Raw genomic sequence first — 24902 nt, 5'->3', positions numbered from 1 at the left:
ATTGTGTTTTTGATTTTTGTGTCTTTGGATCGAATTCTGTCTTTAATTTGTGTATTTCTTGGAAGGGAATATTTTACTTAACACCAGATGAAAAATTGATAAATTTGCAAAGCAGGGAAGAGTTGAAAATGTGCTTGATTTTTCGATTGGAAACCAGTGATGTACAAACAAGATAGAATAGTATAGCACAAGAGCAAGCCTTTTGCCCCACAATATCTGCGCAACTCATAATGCTGAACAGGACTAACACTTACTTTGTCTACCTGCACATGACCCATACCCCTCCATTCCCTGCATATTCATATGCTTATCCAAAACTCTTTTGAATGCCACTAATGTATATGCTTCAAACACCATCACCGGTAGCGTGTTTCTGGCACTCACCACCCTCTGTGTAAAATAACTTGACCCCCCCCCCACATGTCCTTTAAACTTTGCCCCTCTCAACTTAAAGCTATGCTGTCTAGTTTTTAATTTTTCCACGCTGGGAAAAAGATTCTGACTGTCTACCCTATCTATGCATCTCATAATTTTACATACTTCTACCAGGTCTCCCCATAACATACAGCGTTCCACAGAAAACAATCCAAATCTGTCCAACCTCTCCCTGCAGTTAATAACACCTAATCCAGTCATAATTCTTGTAAACCTCCTCTACACCCTTTCCAAAGCCCCCACATTCTTCTTGTAGTGGGGCGAACAGAACTGCACACAATTATCCACTTGTGGTCCAAAGTCAATAGACAATAGGTGCAGGAGTAGGCCATTCGGCCCTTCGAGCCAGCACCGCCATTCAATGTGATCATGGCTGATCATCCCCAATCAGAACCCCGTTCCTGCCTTCTCCCCATATCCCCCGACTTCGCTATCTTTAAGAGCCCTATCTAGCTCTCTCTTGAAAGCATCCAGAGAACCGGCCTCCACTACCCTCTGAGACAGAGAATTCCACAGACTCACAACTCTCTGTGAGAAAAAGTGCTATAAAGCTGCATCATGACATCCTGACTCTTATACTTAATGCTCCGATCTCAGAAAGCTAGCATACCATATGCTTTCTTTACCACTCTATCTATTTGTGTTGCCACTTTCAGGGTGTTTTGGATTTAGACCCCAAGATCCCCCTGCTGTTAATGGCCATGCCTTGTTAGTGGCAGAGTCTAGGTCATAGTTTCAGAATTAAAGGACGTTATTTTAGGAAGGAGATGTGGAGAAATTTCTTTAGTCAGAGGGTGGTGAATCTATGGAATTCTTTGCCACAGAAGGCTTTGGAGGCAAAGTCAGTGGATATATTTAAGGCAGAGATAGATTGATTATTGATTGGTATGGGTGTCAGAGGTTATGGCGAGAAGACAGGAGAATAAGATTAGGAGGGAGAGATTGATCAGTCATGATTGAATGGTGGAGTTGACTGGCATGACATATAACCTAAATGGCATTGAAGCATTGATGTACAAAAGGACTTTGGAGCGCAAATTCATAGCTCCCTGAAAATGGTAACAGACGAGATAGGCTGGTGCATAAGGTCATTAGCTTGCTTACCTTTATAGGCAAACTATTGGGTATAATAGTTGGGACATCATGTTACAACCGTACGAGACTTGGCCCATGTGGAAGAAGCTGCAGTTTTGTTTTGGCATCACTAGCTCCAGAATAGATTTCATAGAACAAGGAAACAGGCCCTTTAGCCTAACCTGTCCATACCAAGCACGATACCCCATCTATGCTCGTCCCACTTGCTTGCTTTTGGTCCACATCCTTCTAAAACTTTCCTATCCATGTACCTGTCAACCTGTCCAAATTAATTTTAAAAGTTGTTATAGTATCTACCTCAACTACCTCCTTTGGCAGCTTGTGTGAAAAAACTGCCCCTCAGGTCCTATTACATTTTTCACATCTCACCTTAAACCTATGTCCTCTGTTTCCTAATTCCCCTACTCTGAGTAAAAGAGTGTGCATTCACCCTATCTTTTCCTCTCATGATCTTATACACCACTATAATATCACCACTCACCAACCTCTCAGCCCCTCAAGTCCTGACCACATCCTCTTAAATCTTCTTTGCACTTTTTCCAGCTTAAATCCACAAAACTGTAGTGTAAGCAAGTCCCCTGAATCCCAAGAGACTGCTGAAGAAGGAATTATATTGATGCTCGGACTGATCTGGTAAACATTCTGTATAGGGTTTGTTTTCTTTCAAAACAGGATAAATTAAAAGGCTAATTTGTATAGAGACATATAAAGTACTAACTAGAAATAGAAAGGTTAAATATTAATGAATGGGAAGGGGTTTTATAAGGTGAAAAGGAAAACAGCATTTGCCAATGAATCCAGAATAAGCGGGTGCCATCGAGTTATACGACATGGAAAAAGGCTCTGGAGCCCAATTTGCCCATGCCAACCATGGTGCGTTCTTATGCTAGTTCCATTTATCTGCATTGGGCCCATATCCTTCCAAATGTTTTTGTAGCTGCTTCTATCACTTCCTTGGTCAGAAACTTACAAAATTCTTAAGGGGTTGGACAGGCTAGATGCAGGAAAATTGCTCCCGATGTTGGGGAAGTCCAGGACAAGGGGTCACAGCTTAAGGATAAGGGGGAAATCCTTTAAAACCGAGATGAGAAGAATTTTTTTCACACAGAGAGTGGTGAATCTCTGGAACTCTCTGCCACAGAGGGTAGTCGAGGCCAGTTCATTGGCTATATTTAAGAGGGAGTTAGATGTGGCCCTTGTGGCTAAGGGGATCAGAGGGTATGGAGAGAAGGCAGGTACGGGATACTGAGTTGGATGATCAGCCATGATCATATTGAATGGCGTTGCAGGCTCGAAGGGCCGAATGGCCTACTCCTGCACCTAATTTCTATGTTTCTATCTTCAAATCTACATTAATTCTTTCCCTTCTCACCTTTCACCTTAGTTTTATTCTTCCCTATCTTTGCAAAGTCTGTGCCATCCACCTAATTTATGCTCCTTGTAACTTTATAAAATGTTGTAAGGTCATCTCTCAGCCTCCTTTGCTTCGGATAAACTGTACCAGCCTATCCAGTCTCTCCTTATAACTGAAGCCCTCCAGTTCGGAAACATCCATGAAAAATCATTAGAAATTATCCTCATACAAATCAAATAAAGACTTTAAGAGAAAATTATTTTATGAAGTGCAGTCAAAATATGATACACAATGTTACATGGAGTGGTTGACGCAAATAGTTTTGATGTATTAAGAGGCAGCTTAATGTATACACAGGAGTGAATAGAGTAAAACCACATGAGACAGGATGGAATGAAATGATTGGATTAGTAATTTGATTGTAAGAAGCAATGGCCTATTTGTAAGCTGTAGGTTGAAGTATTCAAATAATCTGAAACATATCGGTAGGATTTGATCGAGCTGGCTAAAAGATTGTTGCTTTGCTGGGTATGAAATGCAATAAAAAATATAGATAGTGAAGCATGACTCAAAGTAAAGTTGGAAATTGGTAAATCTTTAAAAAGTAACATTGTTTTTGGGAAGTCTAACATTTTGAATCATCTATCTATCTATATTATTATAAAACTCTGATATTGGATGTTTACTTGTGGGTTTGCTTGCTTGCTTGAACATTTTCTTTGATTCACATCTCCTCGAAAACCCGACGCAGTAACGGTGAAATTTTTACATATTCTAGTAGAGATTTACCTGATGATCTCAAAAATCCTTTCATCTGAAAATTTGATTTATTATTTCCCGAGTTTTTTACAAAAATTGTTCACCAATAGACAATAGACATTATACAATAGGTGCAGGAGTAGGCCATTCGGCCCTTCGAGCCAGCACCGCCATTCAATGTGATCACGGCTGATCATCCCCAATCAGTACCCCGTTCCTGCCTTCTCCCCATATCGCCTGACTCAGCTATTTTTAAGAGTCCTATCTAGCTCTCTCTTGAAAGCATCCAGAGAATCTGCCTCCACAGACTCACTACTCTCTGTGAGAAAATGTGTTTCCTCGTCTCTGTTCTAAATGGCTTACTCCTTATTCTTAAACTGTGGCCCCTGGTTCTGGACTCCCCCAACATCGGGAACATGTTTCCTGCCTCTAGCGTGTACAAACCCTTAGCAATCTTAAATGTTTCAATGAGATCTCCTCTCATCCTTCTAAACTCCAGAGTGTACAAGCTCAGCTGCTCCATTTTCTAAGCATATGACAGTCCCGCCATCCCAGGAATTAACCTTGTATACCTACGCTAGGGAGTGGAGAGGGGGGTGTGGAGAGGGGTGTGGAGAGGGGGGCGGAAGAGGGGGGAGAGGAGAGGGGAGGAGGAGAGGGGGGGAGAGGGAGGAGGAGAGGGGGGGAGGAGGAGGAGAGGGGGGGAGAAGGAGGAGGAGAGGGGGCCCTCCCTCTCTGCCCCACATCTCTCTCTCCCCCCTCCTCTCTTCCCCTCCCTCCCTCTCTGCCCCCTCCTCCCTCTCTGCCCCTACCTCCCTCTCTAGGGAGTGGTGAATATTGGTACCTATGGGTGATTGGTGGAGTATTGCGTTCAGGAACCAGCCCTCCCCTGTGACGCCGCGCCCTCCCTACCCCCCTCCTTCTCCCTCTCTACCCCCCTCCCCCTGCCTCTCCACCCCCCCCCCCAGCCACGCCTGCGCAGTTGGGGGTTATGCGTGAGTGGATAGGGCAGGGGATGGGGTAAAAGGAGCAAATTAATAATATTAATATAATATCAAGGGGGGGGGGGGTTAGTGTGTGTGGGGGGTGGTTAGTGTGTGTGTGACGCCGAAGGCCGCCCCCCCTGCAATCGCGCGGTGAGGGGACGGGACCCAACGGGTCCTCCTTGGTTTAGTTTTTACTTAAAAATAAATGGACGATTGGATGGTTATATGGCTGATGTAAACATATAAAATATTCATGGATGTCAAGAATTCTTGGACAAATATCTAATAATTGGAGTAAGATCAGAATATGCTTGAAATACTCAGCGGGGAACGCAGTGGCTACACAGTATGAAAGAGTAATTTCTTCTGATAAATAAGACATTATTAGAAGCAAGATGCAAGATGTTGAAAAAGGGAGAGGGAAATAATGATCAAAACGGAAGGATTGAGATAGGAAATAATATTAACAAAGTGTATGGAACAAATACATTTCAGTATAAGTTTCAAGTCTCTTGATTCCAAGCCAGAACTTTTAACTGGATTGACATTATCCACCATTAAATCTAATCTCAAACCACTCTGAAACGCTTGCATAATACTTGAAGATTATTTGTCAGCACTCTGAATTTCTGATAAATCAATATTTTTAAAATGGAACAGCCAAAATATATTAACTGATATTCAATACTGGCATTGTGAAAGAAATAGAAGATCCACTAATTTCCATGTGTACAACTAATACCAGCGATCTGAGCTGTAGCCAGGTTCTCAGTATTTGAGGTTGGTCCATGAATATAGATGATATTATACAGAATTTAGAATGCCTGTTATTCTATCAAGTATGGAGAGAAGGCAGGGATGGGATACTGAGTTGGATGATCAGCCATGATCATATCGAATGGCGGTGCAGGCTCGAAGGGCCGAATGGCCTACTCCTGCACCTATTTTCTATGTTTCTATGTTTCTATCCAATACATATGGAGAAAACCACCTACAGTACAAAATCAATATGTGATGGAAAGTAAAGATGCCAATACTTGGCCATAAAGCCGAAATGTATGAGCTGAGTTGGGTGCACAGTCAATGAAAGAAATATAGGCTGAAGTCATAACAATCCAGAATTGAAAATCTTTCACTTTATATTTAGCTAATGACGAAGAAAAGTAATTTCAAAAGAAGAAAATCCAGTTTTCTGTTCTTTAGCACCTTTAGAGTTGAATGGGGGTTTGGAACGGAACAGTGAATAATGTTATCAATAACAAATTAAATTTCTCTCAATATTCACTCAATTTCAAAATTTACCTTATGGTATTAGACCTAGGTATGAATAAACTGCAGAGAAGCCATGGAGCTGCCTGCAATTATTCTTGATAGTGTCGTGGAGTTATATTTTTAGAAGAAACGCTTGTTGTTAAATTTGATGACTTGGTTGGTGGCCCTATGCTATTTTTCACCATCACATCAGGAACAGTTGTTCATCTGGCCCTCACCCAGTGCATGCATCATAAAACCTAGCTTTGGGTAATTTTGCTCCACATAGATGATGAGCTTAAACATCAGAACAAGTCTGCTCTTCAGAATCACAAGGAGCAAAGATTGGAAACCAAACACCGGAACCAAAGAAATTGAACTCCTACTACAACGTGCCAAATTTGATGCTAAGTGTAAACAGCATTACAGAAGCAGACTTAAATGCTAAGTGATGTGGCCAAAAGGTCAAAATAAAATGCTTCATTTATGTGCTGTTTAGCCTAACTTCCTTCACATGTGGGAACTTGACGAAGGTGGGTCATGGTCAAGCGTTATTTATTTTTCGTTTTTGACGATGCATCAATTCACCTCTATTTAATTAGCATTTGCTGGTAGTTATTAAATGGAATATTATTCACTGTTGAAAGAAATATTTTCAATCAACAATGGTTGCCAAAAGAATAAAAGTAATATCACATACAGTGGCCTCCATAATGTTTGGGACAAAGACCCATCATTTATTTATTTGCCTCTGTACTCCACAATTTGAGATTTGTAATAGAGAAAATCACATGTGGTTAAGGTGCACATCGTCAGATTTTAATAAAGACCATTTTTATACATTTTAGTTTCACCATATAGAAATTACAGAAGTGTTTAAACTTATCTGTACCCAATTGAGCATGCCCGATTTCTGAGGACCATAATGTTTGGGACACATGGCTTCACGGGTGTTTGTAATTGCTCAGGTATGTTTAGTTGCCTCCTTAATGCAGGTATCAGAGAGCTCTTAGTGCTTTGTCTTTCCCTCACCTTTGGAAACTTTTATTGCTGTTTATCAACATGAGGACTAAAGTTGTGCCAATGAAAGTCAAATAAGCCATTATGAGACTGAGAAACAAGAATAAAACTGTTAGAGACATCAGCCAAACCTTAGGCTTACCAAAAATCAACTGTTTGGAACATCATTAAGAAGAAAGAGAGCTTGTGAGCTTAATAATCGCAAAGGGGCTGGCAGGCCAAGGAAGACCTCCACAGCTGATGACAGAAGAATTCTCTCTATAATAATGAAAAATCCCCAAACACCAGTACGTCAGATCAGAAACACTCTTCAGGAGTCAGGTGTGGATTTGTCAATGACCACTGTCTGCACAAGACTTCATGAACACAAATACAGAGGCTACACTGCAAGATGCGAACCACTGGCTAGCTGCAAAAATAGGATGGCCAGGTTACAGTTTACCAAGAAGTACTTAAAAGAGCAACCACAGTTCTGGGAAAAGGTCTTGTGGACAGATGAGACGAAGATTAACTTATATCAGTGATGGCAAGAGCAAATATGGAGGAGAGAAGGAACTGCCCAAGATCCAAAGTATACCACCTCATCTGTGAAACACAGTGGTGGGGGTGTTATGGCCTGGGCATGTATGGCTGCTGAAGCTACTGGCTTACTTATCTTCATTGATGATACAACTGCTGATGGTAGTATCATAATGAATTCTGAAGAGCATAAACACATCCTATCTGCTCAAGTTCAAACAAATGCCTCAAAACTAATTGGCTGGCAGTTCATTCTACAACAAGACAATGATCCCAAACATAAAGCTAAAGCAACAAAGGAGTTTTTCAGTGCTATAAAATGGTCAATTCTTGAGTGGCCAAGTCAATCACCCGATCTGTACCCAATTGAGCATGCCTTTTATATGCTGAAGAGAAAACTGAAGGGGACTAGCCCCCAAAACAAGCATAAGCAAAAGATGGCTGCAATACAGGCTTGGCAGAGCATCACCAGAGAAGCCACCCAGCAACTGGTGATTTCCATGCATCGCAGACGTCAAGCAGTCATTGCATGCAAAGGATATGCAACAAAATACTAAACATGATGACTACTTTCATTTACATTACATTACTGAGTCCCAAGCATTATGGTGCCCTGAAATGGGGGGGACTATGTATAAACACTGCTGTAACTTCTACATGGTGAAACCAAAATGTATAAAAATACCCTTAAATTAAATCTGACAATGTGCACTTTAACCACATGTGATTTTTTCTATTACAAATCTCAAACTGTGGAGTACAGAGGGAAATAAATAAATGATGGGTCTTTGTCCCAAACATTATGGAGGGCATTGTGGTTTTCCCATACTAATTGATACTACTTTTTCTTCTTTCCTTGGATCACAAAATCAAATTTGTTTGAATAGACCTGACATCCATCAAAAGCAGAGCGCAGTGTGTCATGTAGCAGCCCTTTATGGGCAAGTTCTGAAAATATAACTCAAATGCTTTTGTTAATTTTATATATTTTATGACAATAATTTGTTTAGCAGCCATTTAAAAAAAATCAGCACACTGAACATCACTCCTCAAAACTGACCTAATTGGCAAGTTTTGAAGAGTATAGATAGATAGATAGATAGATAGATAGATAGATAGATAAATAGATAGATAGATAGATAGATAGATAGATAGATAGATCCTTTATTGTCATTCAGACTTTTCGGTCTGAACGAAATTATGTTGGAGAGTTTAGGAGAGTTTGAAAAAATGTCATGTTGAAGACCTCCTTCGACTATGCAGAAGACCTCCTTTGACTATGTTGAAGACTAGCTTTGACTAGCTATGACTAGCTTCGGGAAAATTGGACACCGAATAGTGGAGAGTGAAGACGACCTCCTTCGATCTTCTTCGACCTCCCTTCGACTATGTTGAAGACTACCTACGACTACCTTTGATTACCTTCACTACCCTCGATTACCTACGAATAACATGCCGACCTACTACGACCTACTTCGGCTAAACCTACGAGTACAAAAAGTATCGATTTTTTCCATGGTGACCTTTTTTTACTCGCGGGCATTTTTCAACATGTTGAAAAATACGCCGCGACCTAGCTGAGGTCTGGAGTACGCGGGGACTACTCTCAAGGATGAAGGAGAGTTACAAAGACCTCCTGGGACCTCTTGTCGACCATGCTGCGAATACGAGTCGAGGGCAAACTCGTCTGAACTCGCGGATTAGGTCGCCGCAGTGGAACAGCCCCTTTAGCATTCAGTGGCTCACTAAGATAGCAATTAACCTCAAAAAGAGTTCTTAAAGCTTTTTGGTTACTATGCCATATTTGGCAGAATATTGCTTCTAAATGTTGGAAGTTTGTGGAAAATAAATCATGCCAGATGTACCGTTCAGAACCTACTCCATGGTTTATTTTTCATAAATCACAGTCCTGTTGTTGATTCACCCCGTAATTGTGGAATGAAAAGGGTTTTCAGTCAGTGGGAGGGGGAGATCCCACTAAGAAAGTATTTTAAAACCTCTTCCTGCCAAAAATTCTAGTTAACTCCTAAATAGTGCTTTGTACATGAATCCAACTAGGTTTTAAAAAATCCTGGATACTCAAAAATATTCGGACTCAATTCATCGGCAAACCATATTAGAACGTGGTTACAAACCTTGGTGGAGAAGGAGAAGAGCAGGATTTTGTCGTTGTTTCTTCTACAGTGGTCCAAAAGCCGCTGAAGAACCTGAAAGCAGATGATATTTTAAACACTCTATATTGTGGGGAAACGATGGTGATGGAATGAAAAATCACCAAAGACCTACTCGGCAAACAAGGTCTGGAAAATTTAATGTTCAGCATACAATGGTGGAGAAACTGGTATACAAAGCATCTTGTGAAGTGTGGCTGAAATGTTCCCCTCCATCCATCTGCATTTAAAAAAATCAATGATATCATTATCCAAGATGATTGGAAGACCACGAAACCTCCTCAGTTATGTTACTTAACATAATTTAACCTATCTGCTTTACCAACATGTTTATTTCCCCCAAACTAAGTCAATCCTTGCTATCCTCCACTTCATCTGTTTTAGGACCCGATGCCTTAAAAATTGCTATAATCAAATGCTGAGCATTTCTTCCTCATACTTAACTTACTCTACCACAGCAATCCTTTGGAAAAACACTGGACAAGAGCATCTGAGACATGGGTTTCCGAAAAATAGATTTTGAAATATTTCCACCAGTGGAAGTCTCAAACAAGGAGTTATAAGTTATATGACTGAATATGACGGTATTGGGGGTTCAATACTGAGCCCCCAATACCGTGTGCTTTAAGTTTGTATACTAATCTCTTATGTGGGTCTTTGTCGAAAGCCTTCTGAAAGTCCAGATATAACACATCCACTGGTTCTCCCTTATCCACTCTACTAGTTACATCCTCGAAACATTTCTATAAGATTCGTCAGACATGATTTACCTTTCATAAATCCATGCTGACTTTGTCCAATGATTTCACCACTTTCCAAATGTGCTGCTATCCCATCTTTAATAACTGACTCTAGCATTTTCCCCACTACCGATGTTAGACTAACTGGTCAGTAATTCCCCGTTTTCTTTCTCTCTTTTTAAAACGTGGTGTTACATTAGCTACCCTCCAATCCTCAGGAACTACTCCAGAATCTAAAGAGTTTTGAAAAATTATCACTAATGCATCCACTAGTTTTGGGGCTACTTCCTTAAGTACTCTGGGATGCAGCCTATCTGGAACTGGGGATTTATCGGCCTTTAATCCATTCAATTTACCTAACACCACTTCCCGACTAACCTGGATTTCACTCAGTTCCTCCATCTCATTTGACCCCCGGTCCCCTGCTATTTCAGGCAGATTATTTATGTCTTCCTTAGTGAAGACAGAACCAAAGTAGTTATTCAATTAGTCTGCCATGTCCTTGTTCCCCATGATCAATTCACCTGTTTCTGACTGCAAGGGACCTACATTTGTTTTTAACTAATCTTTTTCTCTTCACATCTCTATAAAAACTTTTGCAGTCAGTTTTTATGTTCCCTGCCAGTTTTCTTTCATAATCTATGTTCCCTTTCCTAATTAAGCCCTTTGTCCTCCTCGGCTGGACTCTGAATTTTCCCAGTCCTTTGGTAGGCTGCTTTTTCTGGCTAATTTGTATGCTTCATCTTTTGTTTTGATACTATCCCTGATTTCCCTTGTTATCCACGGATGCACTACCTTCCCTGATTTATTCTTTTGCCAAACTGGGATGAACAATTGGTGTAGTTCATCCATGCAGTCTTTAAATGCCTCCCATTGCATATCCACCGTCAACCCTTTAAGAATCAATTGCCAGTCCATCTTGGCCAATTCATGTCTCATACCCTCAAAGTTACCTTTCATAAAGTTCAGAACCCTTGTTTCTGAATTAACAATGTCGCTCTCCATCCTAATGAAGAACTCAACCATATTATGGTCACTCTTGCCCAAGGGGCCACGTACAACAAGACTGCTAACTAACCCTTCCTCATTACTCAATACCCAGTCTAGAATAGCCTGCTCTCTCGTTGGTTCCTCTGCATGTTGGTTTAGAAAACTATCCCGCATACATTCCAAGAAATCCTCTTCCTCAGCACCCCTGCCAATTTGATTCACCCAATCTATATGTAGATTGAAGTCACCCATAATAACTGTTTTACCTTTGTTGCACGCATTTCTAATTTCCTGTTTGATGCCATCCCCAACTCCACTACTACTGTTAGGTGGCCTGTACACAACTCCCACCAGCGTTTTCTGCCCCTTAGTGTTTCGCAGCTCTACCCATATCGATTCCACATCCTCCAAGCTAATGTCCTTCCGTTCTATTGCGTTAATCTCCTCTCTAACCAGCAATGCTACCCCACCTCCTTTTCCTTTCTGTCTATCCCTCCTGAATATTGAATATCCCTGGATGTTCAGCTCCCAGCCTTGGTCACCCTGGATCCATGTCTCCGTGATCCCAACTATATCATATTCATTAATAACTATCTGCACATTCAACTCATCCACCTTATTACGAATGCTCCTTGCATTGAGACACAAAGCCTGCAGGCTTGTTTTTACAACACTCTTACCCCTTATACAATTATGTTGAAAAGTGGCCCTTTTTGATTTTTGCCCTGGATTTGTCTGACTGCCACTTTTACTTTTCACCTTACTTCTACCCTCATTTTACACCTCTCTGTCTCTCTGCTCATGCTCCCACCCCCCTGCCACATTAGTTTAAATCCTCCTTAAATATATGAATCCTAAATTATAAAATAAATATATTAATCCTAATTATAAAATAAAATCCATCCTTAAATATATTAAATACCACTTTATGGGTGATTCTATTGCCAAAATCAGATCAGAAACTTATTTACTGTCTGGCTGTACTAGGAAATTAGATAGACAGCACTACGGCATTTGCTCTCATTCCTATAGATTACGCTTTGCTTACTTAATTTATGAGATTGCCAAAACAATTTTACAAAAAAATTATTGGTTATAATTCCAACAAAAATAGTTTAATTTTCCAGAGAAATTGAAGCAGGTTTATAAATTGGAATTTACCAAACCAAACTCAAGGTTAGTTCTGAGGTTATTTGGGAGTTGTGAACTCAAAGGCCTTACTTGAACAAAGTTATTAAGCTGTAAATCAAGGAAGGTTTTAATTATTTTTTGGCATTGGAGCAGGGCATAAACTGTTCCCTGTGGTTGCTTGTTCACATCTATATTACTAAATCTCTGATTTCGACCGCTTTTGGCCGACTGTGCTGCGAGTTCCAAGAGAACGCCGCCACCTACGGCCGTCATTTTTAGCCATCTCGCTCAGAGCCCCCCTCTGCCGTATGAGTGAGGAGGATTTTTTCCGTCGATTAAAAATGAGAGAGAAATTAATATTTTTACAAAATTCCCCATTCTCTCTGCTGCCCCCGCTGGCGGCAGGGGGAGGGACTATAAAACCAGGAAGTGTCGTGCCTCACTCAGTCTCTGCCAGACCCAGGAAGCGAGAGGGTCTGGCAGAGACTGAGCTGCGAATAACACTGAACGCACGTCTACTCCACGGTGAGTCCCCTCGATGCAGCTGTAAAGCGGCTGCAGCCCTTTTTAAAAAGTTTGTGTTCACAAAATGAATTTTGGTTGTCGGGTGTCTGCAGCCCAATTGTTTGCCTCGCCTTTTTGTAACAAGTTTGTGTTCACAAAATGAATTTTGGTTGTCCGGTGTCTGCAGCCCAATTGTTTGCCTCGCCTTTTTTGACAAGTTTGTGTTCACAAAATGAATTTTGGTTGTCGGGTGTCTGCAGCCCAATTGTTTGCCTCGCCTTTTTTGACAAGTTTGTGTTCACAAAATGAATTTTGGTTGTCGGGTGGCTGCAGCCCAATTGTTTGCCTTGGCTTGGCTTTTAAAATCGTTGCAACAGTTGGATGCCTGCCCAAGCATCCATACGGCCCACAATGTCTATACTAGCCCTCTGGAAACAAGTACCTTCAGCCCGCAACACCCATACTAGCGCAACAGACAGCCCCCCCCCCCCACCCCCACTGGCGAGCAGTATTGGAATTGGTGGAGAGGTGGAATATTGCGTTGGTGACCAGCCCTACCGTGTGATGCTGGGACCCAAAGGGTCCCACTTAGTCCAGTTATATCTTATAATCTTCTCATAGGAAATGGTTTCACCTCTATTATTTATTGAGGCTGATCGGCATTGGAGCAGAGTTCTCAGGAAGAGTTATATACTCACAAAAAAGTGGGGGAAACTGGCTTGATATCTGATCAAATTTGATCTTTGGCTTGATATCATCTTCCATCGAACTAGCTGCTTGTCCTGGATTGCAGATAAACCAAGGAATTTCTTCTGTTGATTTGCATATTTAGGGCTCTGTGCCTTAGTGAGAGATTCTCATACCTGTTATTCTTTTTAGAAACATAGAAAATAGGTGCAGGAGTAGGCCATTCGGCCCTTTGAGCCTGCACCGCCATTCAATATGATCATGGCTGATCATCCAACTCAGTATCCTGTACCTGCCTTCTCTCCATACCCCCTGATCCCTTTAGCCACAAGGGCCACATCTAACTCCCTCTTAAATATAGCCAATGAACTGGCCTCAACTACCTTCTGTGGCAGAGAATTCCAGAGATTCACCACTCTCTGTGTGAAAAATGTTTTCCTCATCTCGGTCCTAAAAGATTTCCCCCTTATCCTTAAACTGTGACCCCTTGTTCTGGACATCGGGAACAATCTTCCTGCATCTAGCCTGTCCAACCCCTTAAGAATTTTGTAAGTTTCTATAAGATCCCCCCTCAAACTTCTAAATTCTGGCGAGTACAAGCCGAGTCTATCCAGTCTTTCTTCATATGAATGTCCTGACATTCCAGGAATCAGTCTGGTGAACCTTCTCTGTACTCCCTCTATGGCAAGAATGTCTTCCCTCAGATTAGGAGACCAAAACTGTACGCAATACTCCAGGTGTGGTCTCACCAAGACCCTGTACAACTGTTCTTTGGATTTGTGCAATTTCACATAAAGACCAAATTCCCTTTTCTAGATTTCTGTTTTGGATCACTGAGTTTAATACTTCCAGCTTCTCCAAGCCTATAATTATCTTCCTTCATCTTGGTTTATCTAATGTGTTACTGTCAATATCATAGTGTTCAGCTGGTCCTCCCCACAGTGCTTTGTCACCATTTCCAGCCACATTTTTTTCATCCACTGGCTGGTGTTAAAAAGATGATGGTTGAGGAAAGCACATTTGATTTGTACTTTCAGAAAGCTTTTGACAAGGTATCAAATTTCATACTGGCGAGAGGACTAATAGATACATAGATACATAGAAAATAGGTGAAGGAGTAGGCCATTCGGCCCTTCGAGCCTGCACCGCCATTCAATATGATCATGGCTGATCATCCAACTCAGTATCCCGTACCTGCCTTCTCTCCATACCCCCTGATCCCTTTAGCCACAAGGGCCACATCGAACTCCCTCTTAAATATAGCCAATGAACTGGCCTCAACTACCCTCTGTGGCAGAGAGTTCCAGAGATTCACCACTCTCTGTGTGAAAAAGTTTCTTCTCATCTCGGTCCTAAAGGATTTCCCCCTTATCCTTAAGCTGTGACCCCTTGTCCTGGACTTCCCCAACATCGGGAACAATCTTCCTGCATCTAGCCTGTCCAACCCCATAAGAATTTTGTACGTTTCTATAAGATCCCCTCTCAATCTCCTAAATTCTAGCGAGTATAAGCCAAGTCTATCCAGTCTTTCTTCATATGAAAGTCCTGACATCCCAGGAATCAGTCTGGTGAACCTTCTCTGCACTCCCTCTATGGCTATAATGTCCTTCCTCAGATTTGGAGACCAAAACTGTACGCAATACTCCAGGTGTGGTCTCACCAAGACCCTGTACAACTGCAGTAGAACCTCCCTGCTCCTATACTCAAATCCTTTTGCTATGAAAGCTAACATACCATTCGCTTTCTTCACTGCCTGCTGCACCTGCATGCCTACTTTCAATGACTGGTGTACCATGACACCCAGGTCTCGCTGCATCTCCCCTTTTCCTAATCGGCCACCATTTAGATAATAGTCTGCTTTCCCGTTTTTGCCACCAAAGTGGATAACCTCACATTTATCCACATTATACTGCATCTGCCAAACATTTGCCCACTCACCCAGCCTATCCAAGTCACCTTGCAGTTTCCTAGCATCCTCCTCACAGCTAACACTGCCCCCCAGCTTAGTGTCATCAGCAAACTTGGAGATGTTGCCTTCAATTCCCTCATCCAGATCATTAATATAAATTGTAAATAGCTGCGGTACCCCACTAGTCACTGCCTGCCATTGTGAAAAGGACCTCTAGTTTCTGGTCCCCCGTCAATAGACATGAAACTGGGGGGGAAAGATAGCAACGTGATTTGAAAACTTGAAACAGATGAAAATATGAGGTACTTAAAGGTTCAGATTCAAAAGAAATTAAAAGCCAAAAGGAACTGAAGGTCAACAATAAATAGTTAAATTAGACAGGCATTGGGAAATGGGGAGTAAAATGATAAGACAATAGAAAGGACACTTGGATCAGGGCCTTCGTGTGCCTCTAAATGGCATAGGTTTAAAGGGACAAGGGAAAGATTAAAAAGGGACCTATGGGGCAAATTCCTCCACACAGTGTGTGTATATGGAACGAGCTGTTAGCCATTATATACCATTATAGACGATTGGACTGAACTATCCCTTCTCTGTTGCAATTTACCTGAAAACAGCCTAAAAAAGGTAGAATAATCCACTCCTGTCTCTTTAGTTCCTGCTGAAATTTAGTTTTAGTTTAGTTTATTATTGGCATGTGTACCAAGGTACAGTGAACAACTTTCTTTCGTGCCTGCTATCTAGTCAATGAAAAGACTGTACATGATTACAATCAAGTCGTCCACATTGTACAGATACAGGATTAAAGATATAGCATTTAGTGCAAGATAAAGTCAGATAAAAGATAGTTCAAAAATCTCCAATGAGGTAAATGGGAGATCAGGATCGCACTCTAGATAGTGAGAGGACGGTTCAATTGTCCAATAACAGCTGGGAAGAAATTGTCCCTGAATCTGGAGAAATGTGCTTTCAATCTTTTGCCTGATGGGAGAGGGGAGAAGAGGAAGTGGCCAGGGTGAGACCGGTCCTTGATTATGCTGGTGGCCTTGCTGAGGCAGCGTGAAGTGTGGATGGAAGGGAAATTGGTTTGTATGATTGTCCGCGCCACATCCAAAACTCTGTCATTTCTTGTGGTCTTGGAAGGAGCTGCTCCCAAACCATGCAGTGATGCATCCTGATAAAATGCTTTATATGGCGCATCTGTAGAGGTTGGTGGCGGTTGTTGGGTTTGTGCTGAACTTCTTAAGCCTTCAAAGGAAGCAGAGGCATTGGTGTGCTTTCTTGGCCATTGCTTCAACGTGCTAGGACATATTGCTGGTGATATTTATTCCTAAGAACTTGAAGCTTTCGACATCTCTACTTCAGTGCCATCAGTGTATATGGGAGTCTGTGCACTGCTTCGCTTCCTGATGTCAATCACAATCTTCTTTGTCTTGCTGACATGGCGGGAGAGGTTGTTGTCTTGGTACCAGGCTCTGAGATTCTTGATCTCCTTCCTGTACTTCATCTCATCATTATTTGATGGTGTAATCTACAACGTTTTAAATTGAGTTGGATTGGTATTTGGCTGCACAGTCATAAGTATACAATGAGCATAGTAGAGAGCTAAGAATGCATCCTTGCGGGGCACCAGTGCGGAGGATTATCATAGAGGAAGATCAGTCACCGGTCCTCACTGATTGTGATCTGTTGTCAGGAAGCCGAGGATCCAGTTGCTGACTCCAAGTTCCAAGAGTTTGGAGATGAACTTGGTTGAGATAATGGTATTGCAAGCAGACCTGTAGTCAATGAATAGGAGTCTGACATAGGCGTCCTCCTTATCCAGGTGTTCCAGGGATGAGTGTAGGGCCAGGGAGATGGCACCAGCCGTGGACCTGTTGTGAAGGTACACAAATTGCAGTGAATCAAGGCTGCTTGCTAGATTGGATTTAATGTGCACCATAACCAGCCTCTCGGAGCTTTTCATGATGGTGAAAGTCAAGGCCACTGGACGGTAGGCATTAAAGTACAAGATCTTGCTTTTGGCACCTGGATGATAGTGGTCTTCTAGAAGCCGGTGGGTATCACAGAATGGAGTAGGAAGAGATGAAAGATGTTCGTGAACACTCCCGCTAGTTGGCCCATGCAGTTCCTAAATACATGGCCAAGGACTCCGTCTGGGCCAGTTGCTTTTCATGGGTTCACCCTCAGGATGGCCAATCTAACTTTTGCAACAGTGACCCTGGAAAAAAGCATTCTTGAGTCTGACGAGACAGATGTCATCACCCTGTTGGCCTTCTGCTCAAAGCGAGCATAGAATGCATTAAGTTGGTTAAGGAAGGCTGCACTATCACCAGCGATGCTGCCTGACTTTGCTTTGTAGCCAGTTATAATCAGTCTCATAACTTCTGTCATTATTTGCGGCATTACAGCATTTGAGTAGTTCAACAACTCATTGACACTTAAAATGATTAGGTTTCTTGACTGCAATACATCATTGAATAATGAAGTTTAACTTTGATTGATTCACTTGATTCTCACTACTACACTTAAACCTAATTTTTGAAAAAAAAATTAAAATGTAGACGAATGGTTCAAATTGCTGGAGACAGCATTTAAATCATCACAATTGCATTAATCTTTTGAATACGAATTAGCAAACCAGCAATCTTGATTGTGCAGGATTATTGGTTTTTTAATGTGAAAGAGGAATAGTTAAACAATAGTTCACCAATGTGCATCCTAGCAATCACATACCTCTGCTTTTTTTTAGTTCATGAGCGAGCAAAATATACAATTCCATATCCTATTTATATAAGTTTGTTTCATTTAATTTTTAAATGCTTGCAATCATATTTTTAACATTTCCCCAAAATATTCAAGTTCTTCTCTATTGGCTATTCTCAAACTAATCAAACCATTTGTTTTGCAGAACTGACACTATATATTAAAGTCAATTTCAGGTTGACTATGCAGAAACATTAGGACAAATAAAAACTGCAAGCAACAGCAACTTTAGTTCAATTGAATATGTTTTGCCTGCTTTTAACGTGGATGCAAGCACGCTTCTGGAAACCTGGAAAAAATAGTTTATTAACACACGCTTTGCTTTAAGCCCACATTGCAAGTTTCCATGGAGAATCGGAGAACACATCACAAGTTCAATAAATCCATTCACTGAATAAGTAATCAAAAAATGCCTGTTAGAATGGGTATGCACAGAGCTCGGCTTATCTGAATATTCCTTTAGCAAGATTTTAGCTCAATATCTTCTTGGAACTCTCTCCTCTAAATAATCAGTCAGTTGCCCAGGGGGTGCTCTTGTGTTGTTCTGTTTACAGTAGGCCTTGGCTTCACTGAATGTGTACAGATGTGGATCTGCCAATAATCTGATTTGCAAGATGTTCCAAGGCTTGGGAAGCAAATAACTGGTGCCTTGTGTACAAAGGCTGGACTGTTATTTTCAAAGGAAGCATATCCACATCTGGCAGAGGCAGACTGAATGGACTACGCAGAAGACAAAATGCACCAAAGGGAAATGAGGAATTTTCTGCACCATGTCCAGTGCTTTCATTCATTCAGTAATAAAACATTACAACTACTGATGTGTACTTCAGTGTTTACAGAGCTCTCTAACTCAGCTAGGCTACAATCTGCCAATACAGTTCCCACCATGATGTTTGGGACAAAGACCCATCATTTATTTATTTGCCTCTGTACTCCACAATTTGAGATTTGTAATAGAAAAATTACATGTGGTTAAAGTGCATATTGTCAGATTTTAATAAAGCCCATTTTTATACATTTTGTTTTCACCATGTAGAAATTACAGCAGTATTGATACATAGTCCCCCCCCCCCCCCATTTCAGGGCACCATAATGTTTGGGACACAGCAATATCATGTTAATGAAAGTAGTCGTGTGTAGTATTTTGTTGCATATCCTTTGTATGTAATGACTGCTTGAAGTCTGTGATTCATGGATATCACCAGTTGATGGGTGTCTTCTCTGGTGATGCTCTGCCAGGCCTGTATTGCAGCCATCTTTAGCTTATGCTTGTTTTGGGGGCTAGTCAATAGACAATAGGTTCAGGAGTAGGCCATTCGGCCCTTCGAGCCAGCACCGCCATTCAATGTGATCATGGCTGATCATCCCCAATCAGTACCTCATTCCTGCCTTCTCCCCATATCCCCTGACTGCGCTATTTTTAAGAGCCCTATCTAGCTCTCTCTTGAAAGCATCCAGAGAACCTGCCTCCGCCACCCTTTGAGGCAGAGAATTCAACAGACTTCCACAGACAGACAGTCCCCTTCAGTTTTCTCTTCAGCATATAAAAGGCATGCTCAATTGGGTTCCGATCAGGTGAGTGACTTGACCACTCCAGAATTGACCATTTTTTAAGCTTTGAAAAACTCCTTTGTTGCTTTAGCAGTGTGTTTGGGATCATTGTCTTGCTGTAGAATAAACCGCCGACCAATACGTTTTGAGGTATTTGTTTGAACTTGAGCAGATAGGATGTGTCTATACACTTCAGAATTCATTATGCTACTATCATCAGCAGTTGTATCATCAATGAAGATAAGTGAGCCAGTACCTTCAGCAGCCATACCCAAGCCATAACACCCCCACCACCGTGTTTCGTAGATGAGGTGGTATGTTTTGAATCTTGGGCAGTTCCTTCTCTCCTCCATACTTTGCTCTTGCCATCACACTGATACAAGTTAATCTTCGTCTCATCTGTCCACAAGACCTTTTTCCAGAACTGTGGTTGCTCTTTTAAGTACTTCTTGGCAAACTGTAACCTGGCCATCCTATTTTTGTGGCTAACCAGTGGTTTGCATCTTGCAGTGTAGCCTCTGTATTTCTGTTCATGAAGTCTCCTGCGGACAGTGGTCATTGACAAATCCACACCTGACTCCGGAAGAGTGTTTCTGATCTGGCTGACAGGTGTTTGGGAATTTTGCTTTATTATAAAGAAATTTCTTCTGTCATCAGCTGTGGAGGTCTTCCTTGGCCTGCCAGTCCCTTTGCGATTAGTAAGCTCACAAGTGCTCTTTCTTCTTGTTGATTTGGTAAGCCTAAGGTTTGGCTGATGTCTCTAACAGTTTTATTCTTGTTCCTCAGTCTCATAATGGCTTCTTTGACTTTCATTGGCACAACTTTGGTCTCATGTTGATAAACAGCAATAAAAGTTTCCAAAGGTGATGGAAAGACTGGTGGAAAGACTAGGTGTTGAGAACTCTCTTATACCTGTGTTAAGGAGGCATTTAAACACACCTGAGCAATTACAAACGTCTGTGAAGCCATGTGTCCCAAACAATATGGTGCCCTGAAATGGGGGACTATGTATAAACACAGCTGTAATTTCTATATGGTGAAACCAAAATGTATAAAAAAACTAGTCATGACAAGGAAACCGTCTTTTCGGCCAAACTCGTCCTCGCTGACCAAGCTAGTCCCACTTGTCTGTGCCTGGCTCAGATCCCTCCAATCATTCCTGTACATGTAGCTATCCAAGATATATATATATATATATTTCTTAATTATCATAATTGTACCCATCTCTACCACTTCCTCTGGCAGCTAGTTCCACATACACGCCACCATCTGTCTGAAAAAGGTGCTCCTCAATTCCCTGTTTAATCTTTCCCTCATCAACTTAAACCAATGCCCTCCAAATTTAGACTCCCCCACCCTGGGGAACCATCTAGTGCAGTGCCCTCAATTCTCTTAGTTTTCTATCAAATTGGTGAGCCACGATTTCCTCCACACAAAGCCATGTTGACTCTTGAACCATCCCTTGCCTTTCCACATACATGTAGATCAGAGGTCGGGAATCTTGTTCTGCATAGGGGCCGGGACGCATGCCTGTGAGCGGATGGCGGGCCACATCTATCACGTTTACACTAGGATCCCGCCCCCATCCCGCCCCGGATGGCAGGCATCAAATCACGTGTTCACAGAAGGTAACAGAAATGCTGGAGAAACTCAGCGGGTGAGGTAGCCTCATGCAATCCTTGCATGTCTTACCCTCTGAGTTTCTCCAGCATTTTTGTTTACCTTCCATTTTTGCAGCGTCTGCAGTTCTTTCACAGAAGGTGCGCTGCCGTGCCGGCGGCGCTCGGGGAGCCTGGCCGCTGCTCGGAGCACTCGGCCGCTGCTCTGGGCGCTCGGCTGCTGCTCGGGGCGCCCGGCCATTGTTCGGGTCGTTCGGCCACAGCTCGGGGCGCTGCTGCTTGGGGCGCCCAGCCGTTGCCCGGGGCGCTCGACAGCAGCTCGGGGCGCTGCTGCTTGGGGTGCCCGGCCGCTGCTCGGGGCGCTCGACCACTGCTCGGGGCGCTCAGCGGGCCGGACGATTACGGGGAAAAAATCCGCCTGCGGGCCGGATGATTTTGGGTTACGGGCCGCATTCGGCCTGGGGGCCGTAGGATGTTGACCCCTGATGTAGCTCCTGTTTCTCAGAATTCCCTCCAATTGTTCCACCAATGATGTGAGGCTCACCATCTATAATTCCCAGGCTTTTCGTTACACCCTTTTGTAATTAAAGGAACAACATTAGCCACACTCCAACCTTCTGGCACGTCACCCATGGCTATCGATGATACAAATATCTCTTCCCTAGCTTCCAACAATGTCATACACTTAGAGTAATAAATTCATACAATATGGAAAACAGGCTATCTGGCCCAACTATCAAAACTTTTGTGGTTTCCGGTAATATTTTATGTTACATTATTTGTAGAATTTACATTTATATTATTTTGTTTGGCATTTTCTTAGTTGTAATTTATTATTTTTAATGAACTTTTAAGGGAGTTTTGGATTGTGCTTCTCCGGATTAGTATTACCCTAGACGGGCTTAGGTTTAGAATAAACAGAGGGGTGTGAGAGCCACCCACAACCCTTGCTGTCGCTTTCTGTATTTTTGTTTGGAAATTTCTTGTCAACTTGCCTGAGGTCCTACAACATCTTTTACCTGAAATCTCATTACTGCTTTTTTTTCAGCATTGAGAAATAGCATGAATAGAGTGCAGAGAAGATTTACAAGGATATGGCCAGAAATGGGAAAAGTTTAGAGGGATATCAGCCAAACACAGGCAGGCATGACTAGGGTAGATAGAGCATCTTGGTCGGCATGGGCAGGTTGGACTTAAGGGCCTGTTTCCATGCTCAATTACTCTATATCAATTAAGTACAAAACCTTGCAACTGAAAATACAAATAAAAAGCAATCGTTTGATTTAGTTATGCAACATTCATCTATTTATTTACCTTCATTTTCCCACTGTATTTGGGATCAGAAATGGTTGCAAAAGCAGCTTCTTTACTCTGCTCGACAAACTCTGGAAACTTGGAAAATACATGTTCACAAACTGTTCTAACGGTGGATTCCTAAAACAAAAGCAAAAATCAAAACAGTAAATTGAATGGTGATCAAAAATCTTCTTTCGCTTCACACAGCACTGACAGAAATATGGAATAACCAAAAGTCAGGGAAGGGAGCTCCTATTGTAAATATGTGTCTCGATGTTGCATTTAAAACACTTTTTTTTAAAGTTGCACCAGCGTTTTATTACAGTGGGGTTCTGGGAAGCATCCATTTGTTCATCGCAGCGAGATTCTTTGAATTATCATTGTTAATGAACTACACCATTACAACGGGTTGGATCTTCCAACTTGCCTTCTGACATTTAATTTATTCCTGTAACAATGTCTTTGGGTCAGAAGGCAGGTGGCTCCATGATGACTTGCAATGATTGCCAAATTTCCAATGTCTCCAGTAGCTGATCTGTTGATACGGTATGGAGGTCTCATGGAATCTCCCAGCCTTGGCTCGAGGGGGAGGGGGTGGGAGGCAGGGTAGGTTTCATACTGAAAAATGGGATAGCAAATGTCAAAACACAGGTCATATTTTAAGTAGATCAGTAAATTGCAATAATGGCAAATCAAATGACAAATGGGAATCTTTTTTTTTTAAATCAGTCAATTTTCATTAACTGGGGCAAGGCAAGGCAAATAATTTTTGAAACTGTCTAGTGACTTGGATAAAAATTCCTTTGAAGGGCCTGTCCCACTTGGGCATTATTTGCGCGGTAGCGCGCAGTGCCCCAGGATTTTGGGATTCTCAAAATCCTCGCTCGCCACCTGGGTGACGCGCAAATGACGCCCAAGTGGGACAGGCCCTTTACTTTGCAGACCCAAATTGCTAACTTAGAGCAGTTTGGGTTCCTAGCTTTTCCCCACTTTCTTATGTCTTAAACTGAGTCCACTCTCGTCTTGACTTCATCTACTTCAATAACTTTCTACTGAACCAAATCAACCTTAGGATAAAATCAGGAAAAAAGGCAGCAAAAATTATAAAAACTCAGTAAGCATGCCAGGTTAAAGATCCTTTATCAGAATATTGCTGGCATTTTCTATTAGTCTTTCAAATTAACCCAAACTTTTCATATCAACATTCATTTCGGCAGTACAAATAAAAGGGGAAAAATTGACTAACATGCTTTCTAACTGAAAGGCTATGGAACAAGCTGATCAACATATCTAACTACAGGAGAAACACTTTGCCAGTATGAAATTGGCGATCAAGGGAGCCAGGGTGTGTACAGGCACATGGGAAGGACCAGGTAGCCAGAGATTCCTGATGATTAGTTGGGATTTAACCCCCTCCAGACCTACCTCAAACCATAACCATACCACAAGCTGTTTATATTCAGACTGAGCATCAGGCATCCAGTAGGGCTTTCACTACTCAATGGAAACTGGCAATGGGTACCAGTTTCTTGAGGGATTATGAATGCCCAAAATGTCATCAAGGTTTCAATGTAAGGCTCTACCAAGACCAAAATAGATGGTGCCGATCGGAAGGAAATGAACCTGTCATTCCATGAGGACAATCTCTTTACTGTCAATCTCCAGAGGATAATGCTTCTGCTGTAAATTCACTGTGTACTATATTATACTACACAGCTACAAAGCATGAGTAGGGAAATATAAATGTGTCATAGCAACTCCCTCTTTCTCATATATACACACACATACACACACAAATGAAGTCAGTTAGGCATATTGCAACTATCACTTGAGCCAATTTCTAAACTCCACTGGGAGTTTGTCAGAACATCTTGGGGCAATGAAATAGTCTAAGTTCTGGCTGCAAGTACAAGTAAAGTTGCCAAGCAGAAATGATGCCTTGGTACTCAGAGTGCCTTTCCTCAGGAACAGTTTATTTTCTTTCCCCAAATCTACATTATTTCCAATAAAAGTCCCATTCATTGCATTATCCTAATTAATGTGGACGTACTAATTTAAAAATCTCCCTGGCACCTCTGAAAGAGCCAGATCATCTCAATATTTGATAATCCTGCAATTT

The 24902-nt window shown here is 41.9% G+C and overlaps 1 protein-coding gene across 1 annotated transcript in view; it reads right to left on the bottom strand.

Annotated features, from left to right (window-relative positions):
• ercc6l2 (ERCC excision repair 6 like 2) overlaps window positions 1-24902 on the bottom strand; it is a 96121-nt gene that overhangs the window by 29966 nt on the left and 41253 nt on the right. Inside the window, 2 exon segments of the mRNA XM_033017705.1 lie at window positions 9555-9626; window positions 22802-22921. Coding sequence (XP_032873596.1) covers window positions 9555-9626; window positions 22802-22921 — 192 coding nt within the window.

Source organism: Amblyraja radiata, chromosome 3, assembly GCF_010909765.2.
Source record: "Amblyraja radiata isolate CabotCenter1 chromosome 3, sAmbRad1.1.pri, whole genome shotgun sequence".
Taxonomy (NCBI): domain Eukaryota; kingdom Metazoa; phylum Chordata; class Chondrichthyes; order Rajiformes; family Rajidae; genus Amblyraja; species Amblyraja radiata.
This window is presented reverse-complemented; position numbering and strand designations above follow the sequence as displayed.